The 21,250-nt window shown below is 45.8% G+C and overlaps 1 protein-coding gene across 17 annotated transcripts in view; it reads left to right on the top strand.

Annotated features, from left to right (window-relative positions):
- The window catches only part of EIF4G1 (eukaryotic translation initiation factor 4 gamma 1), a 160,139-nt gene that overhangs the window by 52,932 nt on the left and 85,957 nt on the right, over positions 1-21,250 (top strand). For all 17 annotated transcript variants that reach the window (XM_081953613.1, XM_081953600.1, XM_081953614.1 and 14 more), the window contains 2 exons: positions 2,595-2,694; positions 13,993-14,093. In XM_081953613.1, coding sequence (XP_081809739.1) covers positions 2,595-2,694; positions 13,993-14,093 — 201 coding nt within the window. The remainder of the gene's footprint in view (positions 1-2,594; positions 2,695-13,992; positions 14,094-21,250) is intronic.

A 21,250-nucleotide genomic window follows, 5' to 3' on the forward strand; every position in this document is an offset into this window, starting at 1 on the left:
CCGTCCATCTGTGGCTTTACTCCTAAGTTGGCCCTGATTTCTGAGTTATTCTTTTCTTCTGGCAGCTCTGCACATGCGCACGCTGGGAACAGGCTCCAGCTGTTCCTCTGCCTCATTGCTGTCTAGTTCTGTAGGCACCTGATCACTGCCAGACGCCCTTGGCCCCATCTCTGCTTCTGATGATGCAGAGCCCTCGTCCGAGCCTTCCCCAGCCTCCAGGACTGGTCCATGCTCCTTCCCAACCTCCTCACTGTCCGACTTTGCTGCCAGCTCTGTTGTCTGCTGGCTGACCACAACACTGTAATAAATACGAGTGACATCTAGACCAGCTTAAAACAAAGTGGTAATGCTTTTAATCACGCAGGCTCTGCAGATGGAAAGCATAGTTTTAGAAAATGGAGGCCACCTACATATAAAAGGGAAAGGGAAATACCCCACAGGTGATGCCTCCTGCAGCTTCTCGTGAAACACATTGTGTGGGTTTGGGATCGCTTTATATCAGGGGTGTCGAAAGTTGGGAACTTTTAAGACTTGTGGACTTCAACTCCCAGAATTCCCCTGCCAGCCTGGCTGGGGAATTCTGGGAATTGAAGTCCACAGGTCTTAAAAGTTCCCAACTTTCGACACCCCTGCTTTATATTGATGATACATACACTTTAGTCCATGTGAAAATTATAATGAAATCTTGCTAGGTTCCCTTCAGCTCCACCTGAGCTCTTCCATTGCAAGGCCATCCAGTTCCCTCTCCTGCTATTCTTTGCCTCTTCCAAACTCTTAATTTAGGCCACGTTATCCCGTAGTTGCGAGGGCCTCACCCTAAGCATCCCAAGAGGTGTGTCTAGCAGGTCAAATTTGATGCTGGCGGAGACGCGCAGGAGAACCTCATAATTGCCTTGTGAGATACGGTACAAGAGGCAGAGAGTCTCAGATAGAGGCGGGTCTCCTTTCAGGGAGAAGTGATTGCAGAACGCTGCTTAAATCACAGGGTTCATTACCTTTTGTCCAGTGGTGGGATTCAGCCGGTTCGCACCTATTCGGGAGAACCAGTTGTTGGAAGAAATCTCCTTTTGTTTTTTCCCACTTTACGGGGCTAATCCTGTAAGGAAGGCAGGAAGGAAACATTCTGCTGTTGTTTCTAGCCTAATCATGATTGCCCTGTTTGCAGAAACTGCCTCTCCGGTTAACCTTCGTCACATTGTAATAGCTAAGGGGAAGCCTCCATCGAGTGACGTTGAGTTGGCCACGCCCACCCAGTCACATGACCACTGAGCCACCCCCACCCAGCTGGTCATTAGGACAGAGAACCAATTGTTAAATTATTTGATTGGTGATTTGGTGATTGGAAAGGCCCAACGGAGACTTCATTTCCTTAGAGTCCTGCGAAAAAATCAGGTGGAACAACATCTGATGACCTCTTTCTATCGGTCCAAGGGTCCTCACATATTGCGTTACAGTATGGTATGCTGGTTTAACAGCTGCGGACAGGAAGGCACTACAGAGAGTGATCAATTCGGCACAAGAAACCATTGGTTGCCCTCTGACACCACTGGATGACATCGCCAGGTCTCGCTGCCTTAGCAGAGTAAGGAAGATACTCAGAGATTTCACACCCTGGTCAGTGTCTCTTCGCACTTCTACCATCGGACAGAAGACATCAAAGCATAGCCAGCCGAACAAAGAGGTTTAAAGATAGTTTCTCTCCTTGGGCTGTGAGACTTTTAAAAACAACCACAATCACTCCATGCACAGGCTAGTTTTTTTCTTTTTCTTTCTTTTTTCGTTTCTGCTATAATTTTGCACCAGTGAGGTGAAAACCAATTTCGTTGTACTTAAGTACAACGACCATAAAGATTATACTTACACTTATCCCACCACTGCTTTTGTCCCCTGTGTTCTCCCTGCAAAAGCAGCAGAGTGGAATGTCTAAGGAGATTCTCAGCCATTCCGGTCATGGTTGTCCCAGAGGTGCTTTTTTTCAAGAGGCCACTGGACTTTCTGGTTTTTCTACGAAGACGTTTTGCATCTCCTCCAGGGAGCTTCTTCAGCTCTGATTGGATGGTGGGGAATGGAAGGATTTATACTTATTGCAGACAGCTGGTCATTTGCAGGAGAACAAACCCATCCGTAGTTCAGCAGTCCATTTGCATTTAAAAGACAAAGGCCATCTTTTGAAGACAGCAAAGTCCACATTTTGGACAGACAGGACTGCTGGTTTGAAAGAGGGGTCAAAGAGTCCATCTATGTCAAAATTGAACAGCCCTCTCTCAATAGAGGGGAAAAGGATAGACCTCATCTATCTCCAATACAGTCCTTTCAACAGTTCCAAGAAGACTCCACATCCATTTGCACCACTCAGGTGACCCCGAGGACACAGATAAACCTCCAAGCGGCCTAAAAGGATGCAAATGACCAGCTGTCTGCAAGGAATATAAATCCTTCCATTCCCCACCATCCTCTCAGAGCTGCAGAAGCTTTACTGGCTGGGGAATTCTGGGAGTTGATGTCCTACAGACCTAATGTTGCTAAGGTTGGAGGAGACTTAAGTTCAGTGTTGTCTTGAAGGCTCACCTGCTCCATTTCTCCTCCTCTTCTAGGGTCGCAACACATACGTTGTTCCGACGCAACAGTATCCTGTCCAACCTGGTGCCCCCAGCTTTTACCCCGGAGCCAACCCTACAGAATTTGGCACTTTCGGTAAGTCCACCTAGACCAGTGTTTCTCAAATTTGGCAACTCTAAGGCATGTGGACTTCAACTCCCAGAATTCCCCAGCCAGCTGAGCTGGCTGGGGAATTCTGGGAGTTGAAGTCCACATGCCTTAGAGTTGCCAAATTTGAGAAACACTGACCTAGACGCATACCTGCAGATGCTACTTCGGTTTTCACCCCTAAGATGGCCAACCTTTCCAGTGGGGGGGGGTGTTGAAGGTAAAGGTAGTCCTCAACTTTACAACCACAATTGACCCTACAATTTCTGTTGCTAAGTGAGTTTTGCCCAATCTTACAATCTTTCTTTCTACGGTTGGTAAGTGAATCACTGCCATTGTTAAGCTAGCCTGTTTCCCCGAAAATAACTCCTCCCCGGATAATAATCCCAACCGGGCTTTTGAGGCGCATGCACTAAATTAAGCCCTCCTCTGAAAATATTGCAACACGGCAGCAGCCACGAGGTGACCACGCTCTCCACCTCCTGCACCTCAAAAATAATAAGACGAACCCTGAAAATAAGGCCAAGCGCTTATTTCGGAGGTCAAAAGAAAATATTTTATTTTGGGGGAAACACGGTAGTAGCACGGTGGCTAAGTAAGTGTGTCTTCCCCACGGACTTTGCTTGTCAGAAGGTCGCAGAACGGGAACCCCGGGTTGCTGCCACCGTCATAAAAGTGAGTCAGCCACTAAGTGGCCAAATTTGGATCATCTGACCATGGGATTGCTGCAATGGTAGTAAGTGTGAAAAAAAAACCCAATACAAAGTCACTTTCCTTCCATTGTAACTTTACCAAACAAATGGTCATTAAACGAGGACCTGCATAGGTAACCCTCGACTTGCGACCATAACTGTCCAAAATTTATGTTGCTCAGTGAGACATTTTGTTAAGTGCGTTTTGTCTCACTTTACGACTTTTCTTGCCACAGTAGTTCAGTACCGTATCTTTCGGAGTATAAGACGGACCAAGGTTTTGAAGAGGCAAATTAAAAAAAAAAGGTTTTTGCACTCTGCAAACCTTCCAAAAACAGCCCGTTTTTCACAAAAACGGCCCCATTTCCTCTCCCCAAAGGGCATGAATGGCCTTTAGGGAGCTTGCAGAATGCTTCTGGGGGGGTGGCCCTCTCCAAAACGAGCAAAAAACGGCCTTTTATTGCGAAAACGGGCCCATTTTTTGTCAAAATAATTGCATGCATAGCCTTTAGGAGGCTTACAGAGTACTCCTGGGGGCTGGGAGTGGGAAATTGAGCAAAAACCGACCCGTTTTTCACACGATTCTGCCCTCCCCAGCCCGCAGGAGCTCTCTGAAAGTCTCCTAAAGGCTATGCACAGCCATTTTGGTGAAGGGGGTGGGGTTTTGGGAGGCAAAAATGCTGTATTCAGTGTATAAGACGCACCCAGATTTTCAGCCTCTTTTTTGAGGGAAAAAGGTGCGTCTTATACTCTGAAAAATATGGTAAATCACTGCAGTTGTTAAGTAACATGGTTGTTGAGTGAATCTGGCTTCCCCATTGACTTGGCTTGTCGCAAAAAGGAGATCACATCATCCCGGGACACTGCAACCGTTATAAATATGAACCAGGCGCTAAGCACCCCATGGGGAGGCTACAGCAGTAGTAGTTCAGACAAGCAGTCATAAGACCCTTTTTTTCATTGCCTTTGTATCTTCACGGTCACTAAACAAGCGGTTTTAAGTTGAGAACTACCCGCACATGGGAATTTATCTGGCTCGGAGACAGAATTGAGAAATGTTAATGAAACATCGAGTGAGGAGTTCTTGGCCTGCTAATGAAATTAGCTGCTTCACGATGGCTTCTGTTCAGTCCTTCTGTAATTCTCACTTTTCCATCTCCATCTCCTGTATCTTTTGGCCTTTGCAATATTATCCTTGAATATAGGGGCTTTGCTCTGATAGGTAGGAGTATTGTTTTATTTTGTTCTCAGGCGAAACCATGGCTAATACTTGGGAAGATACACAGAGATCATGGCCAGGAAAACCTGGTGTTACCTTCATCATGGATAATTGGCTTGCAGCTTAGCCTTGCTCCTGATACGTAAGTACAGGCAGTCCTCGACTTGCGACCACGGTTGAGCCCAATATTTCTGTGGCTAAGTGAAACATTTGCTAATTTTGCACCGTTTTACGACCATTTTTGCTCCAGTTGTTAAGTGAACATGGGTTTGTAACATGGTTGTTAAGTGACTCCAGCTTCTCCACGAGGTAAAAAAGATGTTGAGACTCTAGAAAGAGTGCAAAGAAGGGCACCAAAGACGATGAGAGGCTAAGCCATAGGAAGAACAATGGCAGAAATGAGGTATGTCTGTCTAAAAGTCAAGGGACGCGGTGGCTCAGTGGCTAAGACGCTGAGCTTGTCGATCAGAAAGGTCGGCTGTTCGAATCCCTAGCACTGCGTAACGGAATGAGCTCCCAGCTTCTGCCAACCTAGCAGTTCGAAAGCATGTAAAAATGCAAGTGGAAAAATAGGGACCACCTTTGGTGGGAAGGTAACAGCGTTCCATGTGCCTTTGGCGTTGAGTCATGCCGGCCACATGACCACGGAGACGTCTTTGGACAGCGCTGGCTCTTCGGCTTTGAAACGGAGATGAGTACTGCCCCCTAGAGTCGGAAACAACTAGCACATACGTGCGAGGGGAACCTTTACCTTAATCTACAAGTCTGTAGCGATTCTTAGTCATCCTGGTCATGTTTGTCCCAAAGGTCCCTTTCCAGGAGGCAGCTGGACTTTTTTCTTTGAAGACATTTTGCTTCTCATCCAAGAAGCTTCCTCAGCTCTGACCATTCCCCACTTATCCTGTCAGAGCTGAAGAAGTCTCTTGGATGAGAAGCAAAATGTCTTCAAAGAAAGAACAAGAGAGTCCAGTTGCCTCCTGAAAAGGCACCTTTGGGACGTATGTCTAATTTAATGAAAAGACGGACCGGGGGAGACATGATAGCAGTCTTCCGATATCTCAGGGGCTGCCCCAAAGAAGAGGGAGTCAAGCTATTCTCCAAAGCACTTGAAGGCAGGACAAGAAGCAATGGGTGGAAACTAACCAAGGAGGGAACCCACCTAGAAATTTCCTTAACATTAGAACAATTTAATCTGTGGAATGACTTGCCTCCAGAAGTTGTGGGTACTCCAACACTGGAAGTTTTTAAGAAGAGATTGGACAACCTGAAAGTCTGAAATAGTATGGCATCTCCTGCCTGAGCAGGGGATTGGACTAGAAGACCTCCAAGGTCCCTTCCAACTCTTGTTATTCTATATTCTATATTCCATTGACTTTCCTTGTTGTTCCCATAACCACCGGAACAGTGCAACTGATTTAAATGCATGCCAGTCGCCAAGCCCCCAGATTTTGATCACACGACTATAGAGAGGCTGCAGCAATCATAAGTATGAAAACAAGTCATAAGTCACTTTTTTCAGTGGCATTGTAATTCCGAATGCTCACTGATTGAATGTTTATAATTCGAGGACTACCTGAATAACATACATTCTTATGGAATGGCGGAATTCCGAGAAGTGTGGCGCTACAATCAACTAATTTAGTTCGTCCAGTTGTTCCATCAGTTCTGCTCTTTTTCGTTCGGTGCCATCTGTTGTGCCCCGCCGGCAGCCAGGGGAGCTGGCAGCAGAGTTAGACAGTGAGGAGGTTGGGGAGGAGCATGGGCCAGTCCTGAGGCTTGAGTAAATCTCAGATGAAGGCTCTGAGAGGGAGCTAGAACAGCAGCGAGGCAGAGGAACAGCTGGAGCCTGTTCCCAGTGTGCGCATGAGCAGAGCTGCCAGAAGACAAGAACAACTAAGAAAGCAGGGTTGACTTAAGAGTAAAGCCACACCTTGGAGGTGATTGGCCCCTCCCAGAGGAAACAAAAGAGGAACGAACGGGGAGTGGGCATTTGCAGGAAACAATTCGTTCCTTCGGTCAGTTCAAGAGTGGAAAGTTCTGTGTGTGGCTTTAAGAGACTCGGTGCCAAGTTTTGCCTTGCCCTGTGTTGGGAAACTAGTTATTTGGCAGCACTCCAAATGAGATAAGGCGTGTGTGGATAAACGTTCCTTGGAAAGTCTGTTTGCTAAGCCTTGCTTACTGTGAATGAAAGGAATTCACAGTCGTGTAAATAAAAGAGGTTTTGCAGGGACCAAGTCTTTGCTTCTTGCTTTCTAAGGAAGCTTGGGTCCGAACACCATCCCTCTTGTAAAATGTCAAGATTCCTTTAATTGATTCGGCAACTTTTTTTTCCTCCTCCTGCTTAACCTTCCACCCTGTCATAGCTTGTTCCAGAATCCTTTCTGGACCAGCGTTTTCTGGAATATTAATAGAGGGAGATTTCTGGAAAGGTCCCAAGGTTAGCCTCTTAGTTGGCACCTTTGAAAAGTGGATCTTTCGAGGACGTTTTTAAAACCAGACCTAATGTGGAATATTGGTAGATTGGTTTGACTCAGTAGGCAATCAGATCGGTCGCTGGGAGGTTTTGCAAGAGATCCCAGGGAAGGAAATGCAAATTCCACACCACTTCCTTCAACTTACAGTGTAGCCCGTGACACACAACAATTGATTTAGTGCCATTCAAAGTTACAATGGCTCTGAAAAGAGTGACTTATGGCCATTTTTCACAGTTAGCATCCCCACGATCATGTAGCCAGCATTCTTGGCAACTGGCTCATATTTACGACCGCTGCTGTGTCCTCATGTCCTGTGATTAGCTTTTGCGGCCTCACAAGCAAACGCAATGGGGAAGCCAGATTCACTTAACCATTGGTTACTAACTTATCAACTGCAATGATTCCCTTAACAGTGGTGGCGAAAAAGATTGTAAAACGGGGCAAAACTCACTTAACAAATGTCTCATTTAACGACGGGAATTTTGGGCTCAATTGTGGTCTTACGTCGAGGACTAGCTGTACATTCTTTCTCTGCTCTTAGTTTGTACATTTCTAGCCCTTTTTTTCAGTCTCCCTTCCCCAAATGTGTTTGCAGGGAGAATCTTTCCTGGATCACATTTATTCAGAAAAGCTGGAAAACTCCGCCGTCCTGTTCCAGGGGCCTCTTCTGCCAATTCCTTCCTTTCTTTCTGGTGGGACTAGTTTAATGTTTAACTGACTGACCGGGAGCTGTTGGGCAGACTTTAGCCCCGGCTTACTTGTCCGAGTTACAATAGCCGAGAATCCAAAGGTGGGATTATGGACAACTCTTGATCCAGTTGCACCTTTAATCTCTTTCTAGGAGCCGTTTGAGGGTCAATGAACACCCACGCATTCACAGGACAGGAACTGGCTCATTGAGAATGGTTGCACTTTGAACTCTCACTATTCCTCACCTGCCCCTGATCATTTCTCCAACACTCCTTGGTTCCTGACTTGTTTGCCGTTCGGATTCCTCTCCCAACATGATGCTCACATGCTCCCTGACAGATCTTCCTATATTTAGCCTGGAGCTGGCCCAGCAGCTCCTGCAGGCTCAGAAATGTGAGCCGAGGAGGCCCCTGTCCCACCCACCTTTCTGCAGATCCTTGTTTATTTACTAATCCAACAGTGGGGGGAGGGGAGGAACCATCAGTTTTCACCCCCTTACCGAAAGGTAGGTATGTTTGGCCCTTTGGTGGCCGGCTGTATTGCCAGCAAGAGGGCCATATTGCTTGACTCGGCCTTGGATGTAACAAAGGTTTCTAGCAGTGGGATCTTTCATAACGAGAATGGCAGGGTTGGGGTGGGTTTTGTTTTTGTTTTTTTGAATCCTGAGGTCTCTTTTTTAAGATGGGCAGAGCAAGAAGGTTGGGATGGCAATCCCGGTTAGGACCGAGTTGGCAGGAGAAGGTGAATTTGGTGGACTTTTCTCATCTCCACCCAACTCTTTAAAGCAGTGGTCTCCAACATTCCCAGCATGGTGACCTGGCATGGGGGTGGATGGGTCGTAAGTCACAAGCTCATGCAACCCCATTTGTCCGTGTCCGTGTGTGTGTGTGTGTGTGTGTTTGTGTGCGCACCCTCCGCTCGTGGGAATGGAGCTTCGCCAGCAAGCGGAAAGGGCTTGCGTTCGTGCACGAAGCTCCCCTTGTACGAGCAAACGGCACTTGTGCTTGCACGCGAAGTGGGCTTCACCCACGTGCGCAATTGTCCTCCACTTGCATCAGTGGTGGGATTCAAATAATGTGACAACCGGTTCTTTGTCCTAATGACCAGCTGGGTAGGCGTGGCTTGGTAGTCATGTGACCATGCGGGCGAACTCAACGTCACTCAGGTCGATGGAGGCTTCCCCTTAGCTGTTACAATGTAGCAAGGGTTAACTGAAGAGGCAGTTTCTGTAAGCAGGGCAATCAAGATGAGGCTAGAAACAACAGCGGAATGTTTCCTTCCTTCCTGCCTTCCTTATAGGATTAGCCCTGTAAAGTGGGAAAAAAACAAAATAAGGTTTCTTTCAACAACCGGTTCTCCCAACTGCTTAGAAAGTTAACAACCGGTTCTCCCGAATAGGTGCGAACCGGCTGAATCCCACCACTGAGTTGCATGCGCGGCGCTTCACATGCGCATTCCTTGCCCACCTCTCCTAAGAACCGGTTTCGAACAGACCGCAGCCTGTTAGTGGGCGGCATCCCAGGGTTTGGGGACCCCTCCCTTAAAGGACAGGCATGGGTTAGCAAAGCTCATCCCCCCCACAATGGCAAGCCAAGGTGGCCCCGATGGCTGGCTGAGCTGCAGCAGCATCCCAGGTGGCTGTCACCAGTGTGTGCTACCGCACTCCCTCCCCACCCATAAAGTTTATTAGGCCAGATGACTCAGCAGAGCCCTGGTTGCTGCCTCCATGTGCTCGAAACAGGCTCGACCAGTCAGTGCAGCAGCTGGGAGGAATCCTGCCTCCCCCCCCCCCCAACCCCACGTAGTCTCTCTTTTTCCAAGGACTGAGGAGTTGCGGCTGAGGAATTGCGGTAACACTCAGAGCACCGGGTGGCAAATTTCTGAACAACAAGGGAGTTGCCCAGAAAGCTTGTCCTGGGTTTCATGCAGTTTCTTCTCTTTCTTCCTCCTCCTCCTCCTCCTCTTCCTTCTTCTTCTTTTCATGCAGTGTCTTCTTCTTCTTTTCCTCCTCTCCTCCTCTTCTACTTCTTTTTCTCCTCCTCTTTCTCCTCTTCTTTTTATCCTCCTCTTTCTCCTCTTCTTCTTCTCATTCCCTCCTCCTCTTCTTCTTCTTCTCATTCCCTCCTCCTCTTCTCATTCCCTTCCTCCTCCTCTTCTTTTTTTCTTTTTCTCCTCTTCTTTTCTTTTTCTCCTCCTCCTTTTCTCCTCCTCCTCTTCTTATCCCCTCCCCTCCTTCTTCTAAAAAGCCCCAACCTTCTAATATTTCTGCTTTCTAAGATGAAATCAAAGAGTGGCTTAAATTCAAATTCCTTAAAATCCAGGTATAAACGTTATATATTGCCATAGTCACAAGGCAACATGAAATGATTTTCCCCGTTCTGCCATTGCTCTTGTCTTTTCAAATTTTATTTTTTGGGAAAGGTGGGAAAATGTATATGACCTTCAGCGGGCAGCCCTCCCTACAGAAAAATGCATGGAAAGATGGCAGGTTGGCAAAGGCAGCCAGGTGCATCTTAACTGTTTTTTGGGACTTCACCAGCTCTACTCCGTGGGGCCGGCGACAAGGAATTGTGGGTGTTGTAGGCCGAACACTGGAAGTGGCATCTCAAGATGCCTGCCTTGATAAAGGCAAATCTGATAAATGCGCTGCTGAGAATTTAGGCATATGTTTACCCTATATGATAGGGCCACAAGATCACCTAAGGCCTCCATTGAAGCTTCATCTCACCTGCCTCATTTCATGGCCTTCTTGGGATCAAGCTGTGGTCAACGCATGAATGCAGTTTTGTGGTAGCCTTCATTCATTCATTCATTCATTCAAGAAGGTGTGGGTCAACTTATTCTCCAAAACACCTGAAGGCAGGAAAGAAGCAAGGGATGGAAACTAATCAAGGAGAGAAGCAACCTGGAATTAAGGGAGAAACTTCCTAACAGTGAGGACAATCAACCAGTGGAACTACCGTATTTTCGGCGTACAAGACGCGCCTTTTTCCCTTAAAAAGGAGGGGGAAATCTGGGTGCGTCTTATACACTGAATACAGCATTTTTGGCCTCCCGAAACCCCGTTCCCTTTGCAAAAATGGCTGTGCATAGCCTTTAGGAGGCTTCCTGAGGGCTGGGGAGGGCAAAAATGAGCAAAAAATGGGCCTTTTTTGCTTACTTTTGCCACCACGCTCAGCCCCCATGAGCACTCTATAAGCCTCCTAAAGGCTATGCATGCTCTTTTTGACCAAAAAATGGGCCCATTTTCGTGAAAAATGGGTCGTTTTTTGCCCTCCCCCCCAGCCCCCAGGAGCACTCTACAAGCCTCCTAAAGGCTATGCATGCCCTTTTTTGACAAAAAAGAAAAAGTTTTTTGGGGAGGTCTGCAGAGTGCAAAAACTTTTTTTAAAATTTTCCTCTTCAAAATCTTGGTGCATCTTATACTCCAGTGCGTCTTATACTCTGAAAAATACGGTACGTGCCTCCAGAAGTTGTGAATGCTCCAACACTGGAAGCTTTTAAGAAGAGATTGGACAACGTTTCTCCGAAATGGGATAGGGTCTGCTGCTTGATAAAAGGGTTGGATTAGAACTCCAAGGTCCCTTCCAGCTCTATTCTGATTCTGAACTAACCCTGGTTTCTGAATTGGTTTTCCTTTATCTGTCATTTTGGAAAAGCAAATGATCCAGGGCCTTCTCTGAAACATTCTTCCAGTCGATAGCCATTGTCCCCAGGCAGTCCACATGTTACAAAAATTCATTTAGTGACCCTTCAGAGTTACAACAGCATAGCCAAAAGCGACTTACAGCTGTATCTCACACTTAACCACCATTGCATCATCCCCATAGCCATGTGATTAAAGTTCACATGCTTGGCAACCGTCTCGTATTTATGATCGTTGCAGCGTCCTGGGGTCACGCAATCCCCTTTTTCTGACCTCCTGACAAGCAAAGGAAATGGGGAAGCCTGCCTCGTTTAACAACCGTGTTACTTACTAAAACATCTGTGGCGATTCACTTAACGGTGGCGAGAAAAAGGGGGCAAAATTCACCCCCAAAGTGTCTCGCTTAGCAACAGAAATGGTAGGCTCAATTGTGCTTGCGAGTTTGAGGACTACCTGTTCTTTATTCTTCCTCCCCATCTCCAATTCGTCTGTTTGCGAATTTAAGCGTCATCCAACTGTGCTATGAAGAAAATCTTGATCTCTGTAGGGACAAGGGTGTGGCAGCTTCAAATTAAGGGTGGTGAAGTGGGGTGGCTTGGGGAGGGCAGAAGCAAGCTGAGACATTCTTTCTTTGTGCTTGTTGGGTCAGTTTTTTGACATTTCTGGCCGATGCCGGAGATGTGCATGTTCTCCCACCTCTGTGAGGAACTTCCATAATTTATAAGCACAATTTATAATTTATAAACTGTTTGAGGAAGAGTTATCTAGCGTGTATGTGTATAGGGCAACAGTTGTCAACTTATCCAGGGATAATCGCACAATTTTGCATCATGCCGCAGAGGTGCACTTGTCCCATTTGTTTCAAAATAGCTGAAAGATGATGCCGTTAGTTCTCACTGCAAAGTCATGCATGGTTTTGGCATGCTTGTTTGTTTGTTTTGTTTTATTGGATTTATATGCTGCCCTTCTCCCAAAGGACTCAGGGCGGCGTACAGCATTAAAAAAGAAATATTACAAAACTTAAGAAAATTAGACACAATCCAAGAAACAAACCGAATTAATATAACACTAACATTTTTAAAATTGGATAAAATTAACAGGCCAGACCGGCTTGCTGGAAAAGCCATCTTTTTAGGGCACGTCGGAGGCACTGCTTGCCTAAGATCACGTGAAGTTTAGCAATGGGGAGAGAAACTTTCGCCACGAAAGAAAAGTAATTTTTGAGAGACTCTCAGGAAGTGAACCGCTTTCTCTCATATGGGAGGCCCAACAAACAGTGGTTTGTCTTACAGTTATAAAATTGGTTTAGTGACAGTTAAACAGGCCTGCAAATAGTTACTTACGGACAATCTTCCCACTTAATGACTGTTGCAGCCTCCCAACAATCACCTGATCAAAATCCAGGTGTTACCCCTGTTTCCCCGAAAATAAGATCCAATTGGAAAAGTAAGCCCTTGCGTGATTTTTCAGGATGCTTGTAATATAAGCCCTACCCCCAAAATAAACCCCTGTTACTATTGTCAGCTGCAAGGATGCATTTAATACCGTATTTCCCTGAAAATAAGACCTAATCCGGAAAATAAGCCCTTACACGTCTTTTGGAGCAAACATTAATATAGCACCCAGTCTTATTTTGGGGGAAACATGGTATTTTCCATTGTTGTAGCATCCAGGGGTCGTGTGTTTGTCATGGGCAATCTTCCCAGCCAATTTCCAACGATCAAAGCCAGCGTTGTTTAATAAGTGCACGATTCACGAAGCAATTACAGAAATTTGGAAGTCTTTAAGAAGATGTTGGATCGCCATTTGTCTGAAACGGTATAGGGTTTCCTGCCTAGGCAGGGGGTTGGACTAGAAGACCTCCAAGTTCCCTTTCAACTCTGCTATTGTATTATTGTATTATTTGCTTAACAAGCATGGTTAGAAGGTTGTAAAATCCGATGTGGCTCAACAATCGGCTTCCTTTAGCAATAGTAATTCTGGGCTCCCATTGTAGTTGTAAGTCGAGGATTACCTGCAGGTTGCATGAGAGCTTTTGCACTGTGCAGGTGTGTACAGGTAATCCTCGACTTACAACAGTTCATGTAGTGACCGTTCAAAGTTACAACGGCACTGAAAAAGTGACGTGACTACTTCTTTCTCCCCGTTGGAGGAAAAACAGCGTTCAGGTAGAACCAACGCTCATTTTCACACTTATGACCATTACAGCATCCCTGGAATCACATGATCCAAATTTGGATATGCCCCAGGGTCACGTGATCCCCTTTTGAGACCTCCTGACCAGCAAAATCCATGGGAAATCCAGATTCACTTAACAACCATGCTAGCAAATTAACAAATGGAATGATTCACGTAACAACTGTGGCAAGAAAAGTTGTAAAATGGGGCAAAACAAACATTTCACCTAGCAGCATACATTTCAAGCTCACATGTGGCCGTAACTCGACGACCACCTATACAAAGGTTGAACACTTTAGAGATGCTAGTCCAGCCTCCATTGGGTTTGCTTGACCACTGACATTTATTTATTTATTTTATTTCAAAATTTCTCCTTTTCTCTTTCAGCTGGTGCATATTATCCTGCGCAGAACGTGCAACAATTCCCAACTTCCCAAGTCATGATGAATCCTCAACCACCGGTCCCGCCAAAGCGAGAGCGCAAGACAGTAAGAGAAAGGGGGGGGGGGGGAAGCGGCAGCTGGGTGGGACAATAAAGTATCGATTACGTGTTTCCTTGAAAATAAGACCTAACCTGATAATTAGTCCTACCATGGGGTGTGTTTTTTGCATGTGAGTCTAATATAAGCCCTATCCCTCCAAATAAGACCCACATAAGTACCTGCGCAGCTGGCCGGCTGCCCATTCCATCTGGTTGTATGTGGTGCCGTGGCCGCCAGAGGTGGGTTGCTACCGGTTCGGCCGAGTAGGTAGTAACTCGACCTGCCACGCCCCCGAATGGGTTTTCTTGGTGGCGCCATAGGTGCCGCCATCTTGTTTTCTGCTTCTGTGCATGCGTAGAAGCATTTCTTTTAGTACTGCACATGCATGGGTAGTGCGTCCCTGAGTGAACTGGCAGTAGCAGCAGCTGGAGCCCACCCCTGGTGCTCACGAGGCAGCGGGTGGAGCTACCCCACGCGCCCTGCACTGGCTTACCTCAGGGAAGCAAGGCGAGGCAGTTAGCGGGCTGTAGGTGGCCCCGCTGTGGGGGTCCTGAGGTAAGCTGTTGCGAGGCTCGTGAGGCAGGAGAAGAAGTGGGCCTCCCGTGTACTCTTAAAGTACATGGTGGGGAAAAAAAATAAGACATCCCTCAAAAATAAGACCTGGTGTCTTATTTTTGAGCCCAAGAGAAAATAAGACTACTGGGTCTTATTTTCAGGGAAACGCAGTATTCAGACCTTGTTGGTTGGTTTGTTCACTTCTCTCACATTCCCAGCCGTTCCCTTTATCGTAACTTACATCACTTCGTGTTATTTATTGTTTTATGCATACTATTTATACCTTGCTTTTGAAACAAATACTTTATCGCCATTTTAAAATACTGTTTCGAATTGACAACGTCAATACTAAAAGAGATGAAATGAACTGAGAAGGCCTTCTGTTTGCCAAGATGCTAGAAATCAACGTCAGGCTGTTGTTGAAAATTCAGTTGCACCCATAAATGAGAATATTTGTAGCTTAGGGTTGAAACGAAGGGTCCTTGCTGTTCTCTGAGCTTGCTTGTTTACATGCAAAATTCAGTTTGCTTTGATATTCGTATCAAATATATCTATGTTTGGGTTCCAGTGGTTGTGATTCAGAGCTTATTAGTACAGATAGTCTCAACTTACAACAGTTCTTTTAGCAACTCTTCAGAGTTACAATGACACTGAAAAAAAATGAGTTATAACCCTTTTTCATACTTCCATACGTTGCAGCATCGTGTGATCCAAATTCAGACGCTTGGCAATTGACTCATATTTATGACGGTCGTAGTGTCCTGGGGTCACTTGAACTGCTTTCTGACAAGCAAAAGTCAATGGGGAAGCCAGATTCACTTAACACAGGGGTGTCCAAACTTGGGAACTTTAAGACTTGTGGACTTCAACTCCCAGAATTCCCCAGCCAGCCATGCTGGCTGGGGAATTCTGGGAGTTGAAGTCCACAAGTCTTAAAGTTCCCAAGTTTGGACACCCCTGACTTAACAAATGTGCGACTAACTTTAAGAGCTGCAGTGATTCACTTAACGACTGTGGCAAGCAAGGTCGTAAAATATTGGCATAGGCACCGCCGGCCAGTCCTTTGCTGTTTCCAAACTAGCCCCCATGGGCCACATCTAAGCAACCCGTGGGCTGACCCCGATCCCCGGGCCCTGAGTTTGACACCCCTAACCTACAACTTCTGGAGGCAAGCTGTTCCACTGGTGAATTGTTCTCGCTATTAGGAAGGTTCTCCTTAACTGACATTTAGTCCAGACCAGAAGGAGGTTCTGCTAGCTAGGGGATGGTTTATGGGTAGTGTAAATGCGTTAAGGAAGAACCAAGTTAACAGCTTGGGACAGGGAGGAGTGAAGCCTACATAACGTATTTTTGGGAGTATAAGACGCACCGGAGTATAAACCGCACCAAGGTTTTGAAGAGGCAAATTTTAAAATAAAAAGTTTTTGGACTCTGCAAACCTCCCGAAACGGCCCTTTTTTTTGCGAAAACGGGCCCGTTTCCCCCCCCCCAAAAGGCATGAATAGCCTTTAGGGGGCTTGCAGGCTGCTTTGGGGGAGGGGCAAAAATGAGCAAAAAAATGGGCCATTTTCCACAAAAACGGGCCCGTTTTTTTGTCAAAATAAATGCAAGGATAGCCTTTAGGAGGCTTATAGAGTACTCCTGGGGGCTGGGGGGGCACATTGAGCAAAAACGGCCCGTTTTTTGCTCATGTCTGCCCTCCCCAGCCCCCAGGAGCGCTCTGGACGCCTCCTAAAGGCTATGCACGGCCATTTTGGTGAAGGGGGTGAGGTTTTGGGAGGCAAAAAATGCTTTATTCAGTGTATAAGACGCACCCAGATTTTCAGCCTCTTTTTTGAGGGAAAAAGGTGCGTCTTATACTCCAAAAGAAACGGTAGTTACAAGCAAACATTGTAAGACCAGGTGAGGCTTTAACCAAATGCTCTGCAATTGGTTTCAGGATCTACACTTGAGAAGGAAGCAGCAACAATTCCTTTACTGTGTAAGGCAGTGTTTGTGAACTTTTTCGAAACGGGACAGTGTGTGTGTGTGTGTGTGTGTGTGTGAGAGAGAGAGAGAGAGAGAGCACCAGAAACCAAAAGAGCAGGTCCTTGGCGTGCACATGCGGGAGCGCCTTAAACTGGAAGAGCAGCTCCTCGGCATGCATGTGTTCATAGGTAAACTGATCTTCCAGTTTCCAATGTATGCATGCATGCAGGTCATCTGGTCTCCCAGTTTCAGGCATGCGTGAAGACCAGCTGGCTGGAGTGCATGCGCCCCACCCCCCCAGACCGGAATCTCAGCTTCCCGGCGCATGCATGCACGCTGGGGAGTTGCCCTTCCGGTATGCAACCCTTCCTTGCGCGCGAAGGCCAGCTGGCTGGAACCCAGAAGAGCAAGGGGCGACATCTGGCATGCCCTGAGAGATGGCTCTGTGTGCCACTTCTGGCACGCTTGGTATCGGTTCGCCATCACGGGTGCAAGGGAAGAAGAAAGAACCAGGATTTAAATCCTGGAGCTAAATACTGCTAGGTTCTGCGGTAGGTGCTCTTTATCTGTTTGCATCTGCAAGAAAACAAGCGGTACATTATATTATAAGTATAATCTTCATTGTCATTGTACTTAAATGCAACGAAATTGGTTGCGTTTTCAGGACCTAAGTACAGAGAGACGTGCATTTATTTTGCAACTGTTTGAAGTTACAACCGCACGGAAAAGAGTGTGACTTACAACTGGTTCTTGCACTTACGATCCTTCCAGCCATCCCCACGGCCACGTGATCAAAATGGATGCACTTAGCAATTGACACTTATTTTACAGTTGCAGCATCTCTGGGTCATGTGATTGCCCTCTGCAATTTTCCCAGCTGGCTTCCTACAATCAGAGTCTTCCCAGGGGGAAGCTGGATTCACTTAACAGCCAAGTGATTCATTTAACAACCGTGGCGATTCGCTTAACCGCTGAGGCAAGAAGGAAGTTCATAAAATAGGGCCCGGTTCACGGAACAGCCGCCTCGCTTAGCAATAAAAATTCTTTACAAACAGCTTGCTTGTTTAGCAATAGAAATTCTGTTCTCAATTGTAGTCGTAAGTTGTCCTATTTTTTCTGTTCCTTATTCCTATTCTATTCTATTCCCTATTCTATTCTCTTCCTTATTCCTATTTTATTCCTTATTCCTATTCTATTCCTTATTCCTATTCTATCCCCTATTCTATTCTATTGCTTATTCCCATTCTATTCCTTATTCCTATTCTATTGTATTCCTTATTCCCATTCTATTCCTTATTCCTATTCTATTGTATTCCTTATTCCTATTCTATTCCTTATTCCTATTCTATCCCCTATTCTATTCTATTGCTTATTCCCATTCTATTCCTTATTCCTATTCTATTGTATTCCTTATTCCCATTCTATTCCTTATTCCTATTCTATTGTATTCCTTATTCCTATTCTATTCTTTATTCCTATTCTATTCTATTCTATTCTATTCTATTCTATTCTATTCCCTATTCTAATCTATTCCTTATTCCTATTCTATTCTATTCTATTCTATTCCTTCTCACGGAAACATGTTTGCACCCTAAATAAAAACAACTCCACGGGTCAGAGCAGAGCAGTTCAGGGTTTTCCATCCTAGCATTCAGGAAACATCAAATTCTAAAGCAGAAAAAGTGGAGGTTTTTCCAGAGGCAATTCCCAACTGGGAGCAAATTGCTATGGGCAATTGGAGTTTGCAGCAATAAAGCAACGGAGGGTCGGGCGGGAACCAGGCCTACGGCACAATTATAGGCGGCTTGTAACCTTTTGTCCTCAGTTTCTCTGTTCTTCCCACGTTCAAAATGCGGCGGTTGAGAGCTTAAAAATAAACCTTGGCCTCCTGCAGGATCTACCTGAGGGGGCTGGCGCTAGGATGCTAGTTTCTGCCCCAGCCATCCCAACCATAGAGTCATCTGCCAGCGGGAGTACAGAGTGACCCTCCAAACACCTGCACACACCTAGATAGAGAGAACACACTGATGTTGTCATTTTAATACAATACAATAGCAGAGTTGGAAGGGACCTTGGAGGTCTTCTAGTCCAACCCCCTGCCCAGGCAGGAAACCCTATACCATTTCAGACAAATGGCTATTTAACATCTTCTTAAAGACTTCCAGTGTTGGGGCATTCACAACTTCTGGAGGCAAGCTGTTCCACTGATTAATTGTTCTGTCAGGAAATTTCTCCTCCGTTCTAAGTTGCTTCTCTCCTTGATTAGTTTCCACCCATTGCTTCTTGTTCTACCCTCGGGTGCCTTGGAGAATAGTTTGACTCCCTCTTCTTTGTGGCAACCCCTGAGATATTGGAACACTGCTATCCTGTCTCACCTCGTCCTTCTTTCTATTAAACTAGACATAGTCAGTTCCTGCAACCGTTCTTCATATGTTTTAGTCTCCAGTCCCCTAATCATCTTTGTACATCTATATTGTACCTGTGCATTTCATTTTTCTTGCCCAAATGTAGAACCTTACTCTTTTCACCATTGAATTTCATTTTGTTAGATAGTGCCCAATGTTCAGGTTTGTCAAGATCCTTCTGTATCTTAAGCCTATCTTCTGGAGTGTTGGCTATTCCTGCCAGCTTGGTGTCATCTGCAAATTTGATGAGTTCCCCATTTATTCCCTCATCCAAATCATTGATGAAGATGTTGAAGAGTACTGGGCCCAAAACAGAGCCTTGGGGTACTCCACTGCATACCTCCCTCCATGTAGATGCAGTTCCATTGAGGACTACATGTTGAGTGCGGTTGGTCAGCCAGTTATGAATCCATCTGGTGGTGATGCTATCTAACCCACATTCTTCTACTTTATCTAGTAGTAGGTTATGGTCTACCTTATCAAAAGCCTTACTGAAGTCCAAGTAAACTATATCGACGGCATTCCTCTGGTCCACTAATTTTGTCCCTTTGTCAAAGAATGCAATAAGATTAGTCTGGCATGATCTGTTTTTGACAAACCCATGTTGGCTTTTGGCTATTACTTTGTTTGCTTCTAGGTGTTTGCTAATTCGTTGCTTGATTATCTTTTCCAGAATCTTTCCTGGTATTGAGGTCAGGCTGATAGGTCTGTAGTTTCCGTAGCTTTCCTCACTTCATCTTTACATGCTCGGGCTATCAAGTACCTAGGCATGCAGACTGTTTTTACAAACATTTGTGAAAGAATGGGTGGCTCTCAGGAGCTCAGTGAATTCCAGCGTGGAACTGTGATAGGATGCCACCTGTGCAACAAATCTAGTCGTGAAATTTCCTTGCTCCTAAATATTCCACAGTCCACTGTCAGCTGTATTATAAGAACGTGGAAGTGTTTGGGAACGACAGCAACTCAGCCACGAAGTGGTAGGCCACGTAAACCCGTCCAACATCAGTGTGTGAGCTCACAAATGTGCTTCTGGAAGAATGGTCAAAAATTCCCATAAACACACTCCTGAACCTTGTGGAGAGCCTTCCCAGAAGAGTTGAAGCTGTTATAGCTGCCAAGGGTGGACTGACGTCATATTGAACCCTGTGGGTTAGGAATGGGATGTCACTTACAGTAAGTTCATATGCGAGGAAAGGCAGGTGAGCGAATATTTTTGGCAATGTAGTGTAGAACACTTAGTGAAAGTCATAGTTTACTAATAAGCAATCAAATTATCCTAGGAAACAAAACAATATAAAATTTAAAGATACAAGCAACATGGTTATAGCCATATGTGGGAAGAGATAGGTACTAGAAGGAAGAGGATAATAATAATAGTAGTAGAGTCTTAGTAGGTAATTTGACAGAATCGGATTGTTTGCGTGATATCCCACACACAATCTCCACTGACACAAATAATACCATTTATGTCGGCTGCATACTGATGTCACTGCTGCAGGATTGTTATTCTGATTTAATGGATAGTTGGAAATAATGGTCACCCTCTTGCCCGTCCTGGTCCCCTTAAATTAAACTTCCATTTATAGTTCTTACCAGGTGTGTTAAAACCTTAATATTCTCCAGAACAGCGGTCACCAACTGATGGCCTGTGGACCACTGGTGGTCCCTGAGAAAAATTTGGTGGTTCGCAGAAAAAATAATTTGCATTTTTATACTGCGCGTGCAATGAATGCTTGCATTGGGGCAGAGAGTCTCCCTCTTCGGGGTCATTCTCTGGCTCATACCGACCCATGTTTTCCGGGGTGTGTCCGGCAGACTTCATTCCTCTGAATGAAACTGTTGGGCAACCCCCCCCCCCCAAAAGTCAGTTCGGCCTATTTTATATGCAGAACTGGGAAGTTCATAAAAGGCCATCCTTGGCATCTCCTGGTTCTTTCCCTTGGGGCTTTGCATAGTGATGCTCTTCCCTACCTTGTGTAACAGGTATAGTGAGCTCTGCTCTAGCTAGGTAAGTGATTAAGGCACCAGGCTAGAAGCTGAGACACTGAGTTTCAATCCCGCCTTAGGCAAGATAGCCGGCTGGGTGACTTTGGGCCAATCAGCAGGAGACCGTGAGTTCTAGTCCCGCCTTAAGTATGAAGCTGGCTGGGCAACTTTGGGCCAATCACCAGGAGGCTGCAAATTTCACTCCCACGTTAGGCATGCAAGCTGACTGAGTGAGTTTGGGGCAGTCAC

This window comes from Natrix helvetica (genome assembly GCF_964273705.1).
Source record: "Natrix helvetica genome assembly, chromosome: 5".
NCBI classification, from domain to species: domain Eukaryota; kingdom Metazoa; phylum Chordata; class Lepidosauria; order Squamata; family Natricidae; genus Natrix; species Natrix helvetica.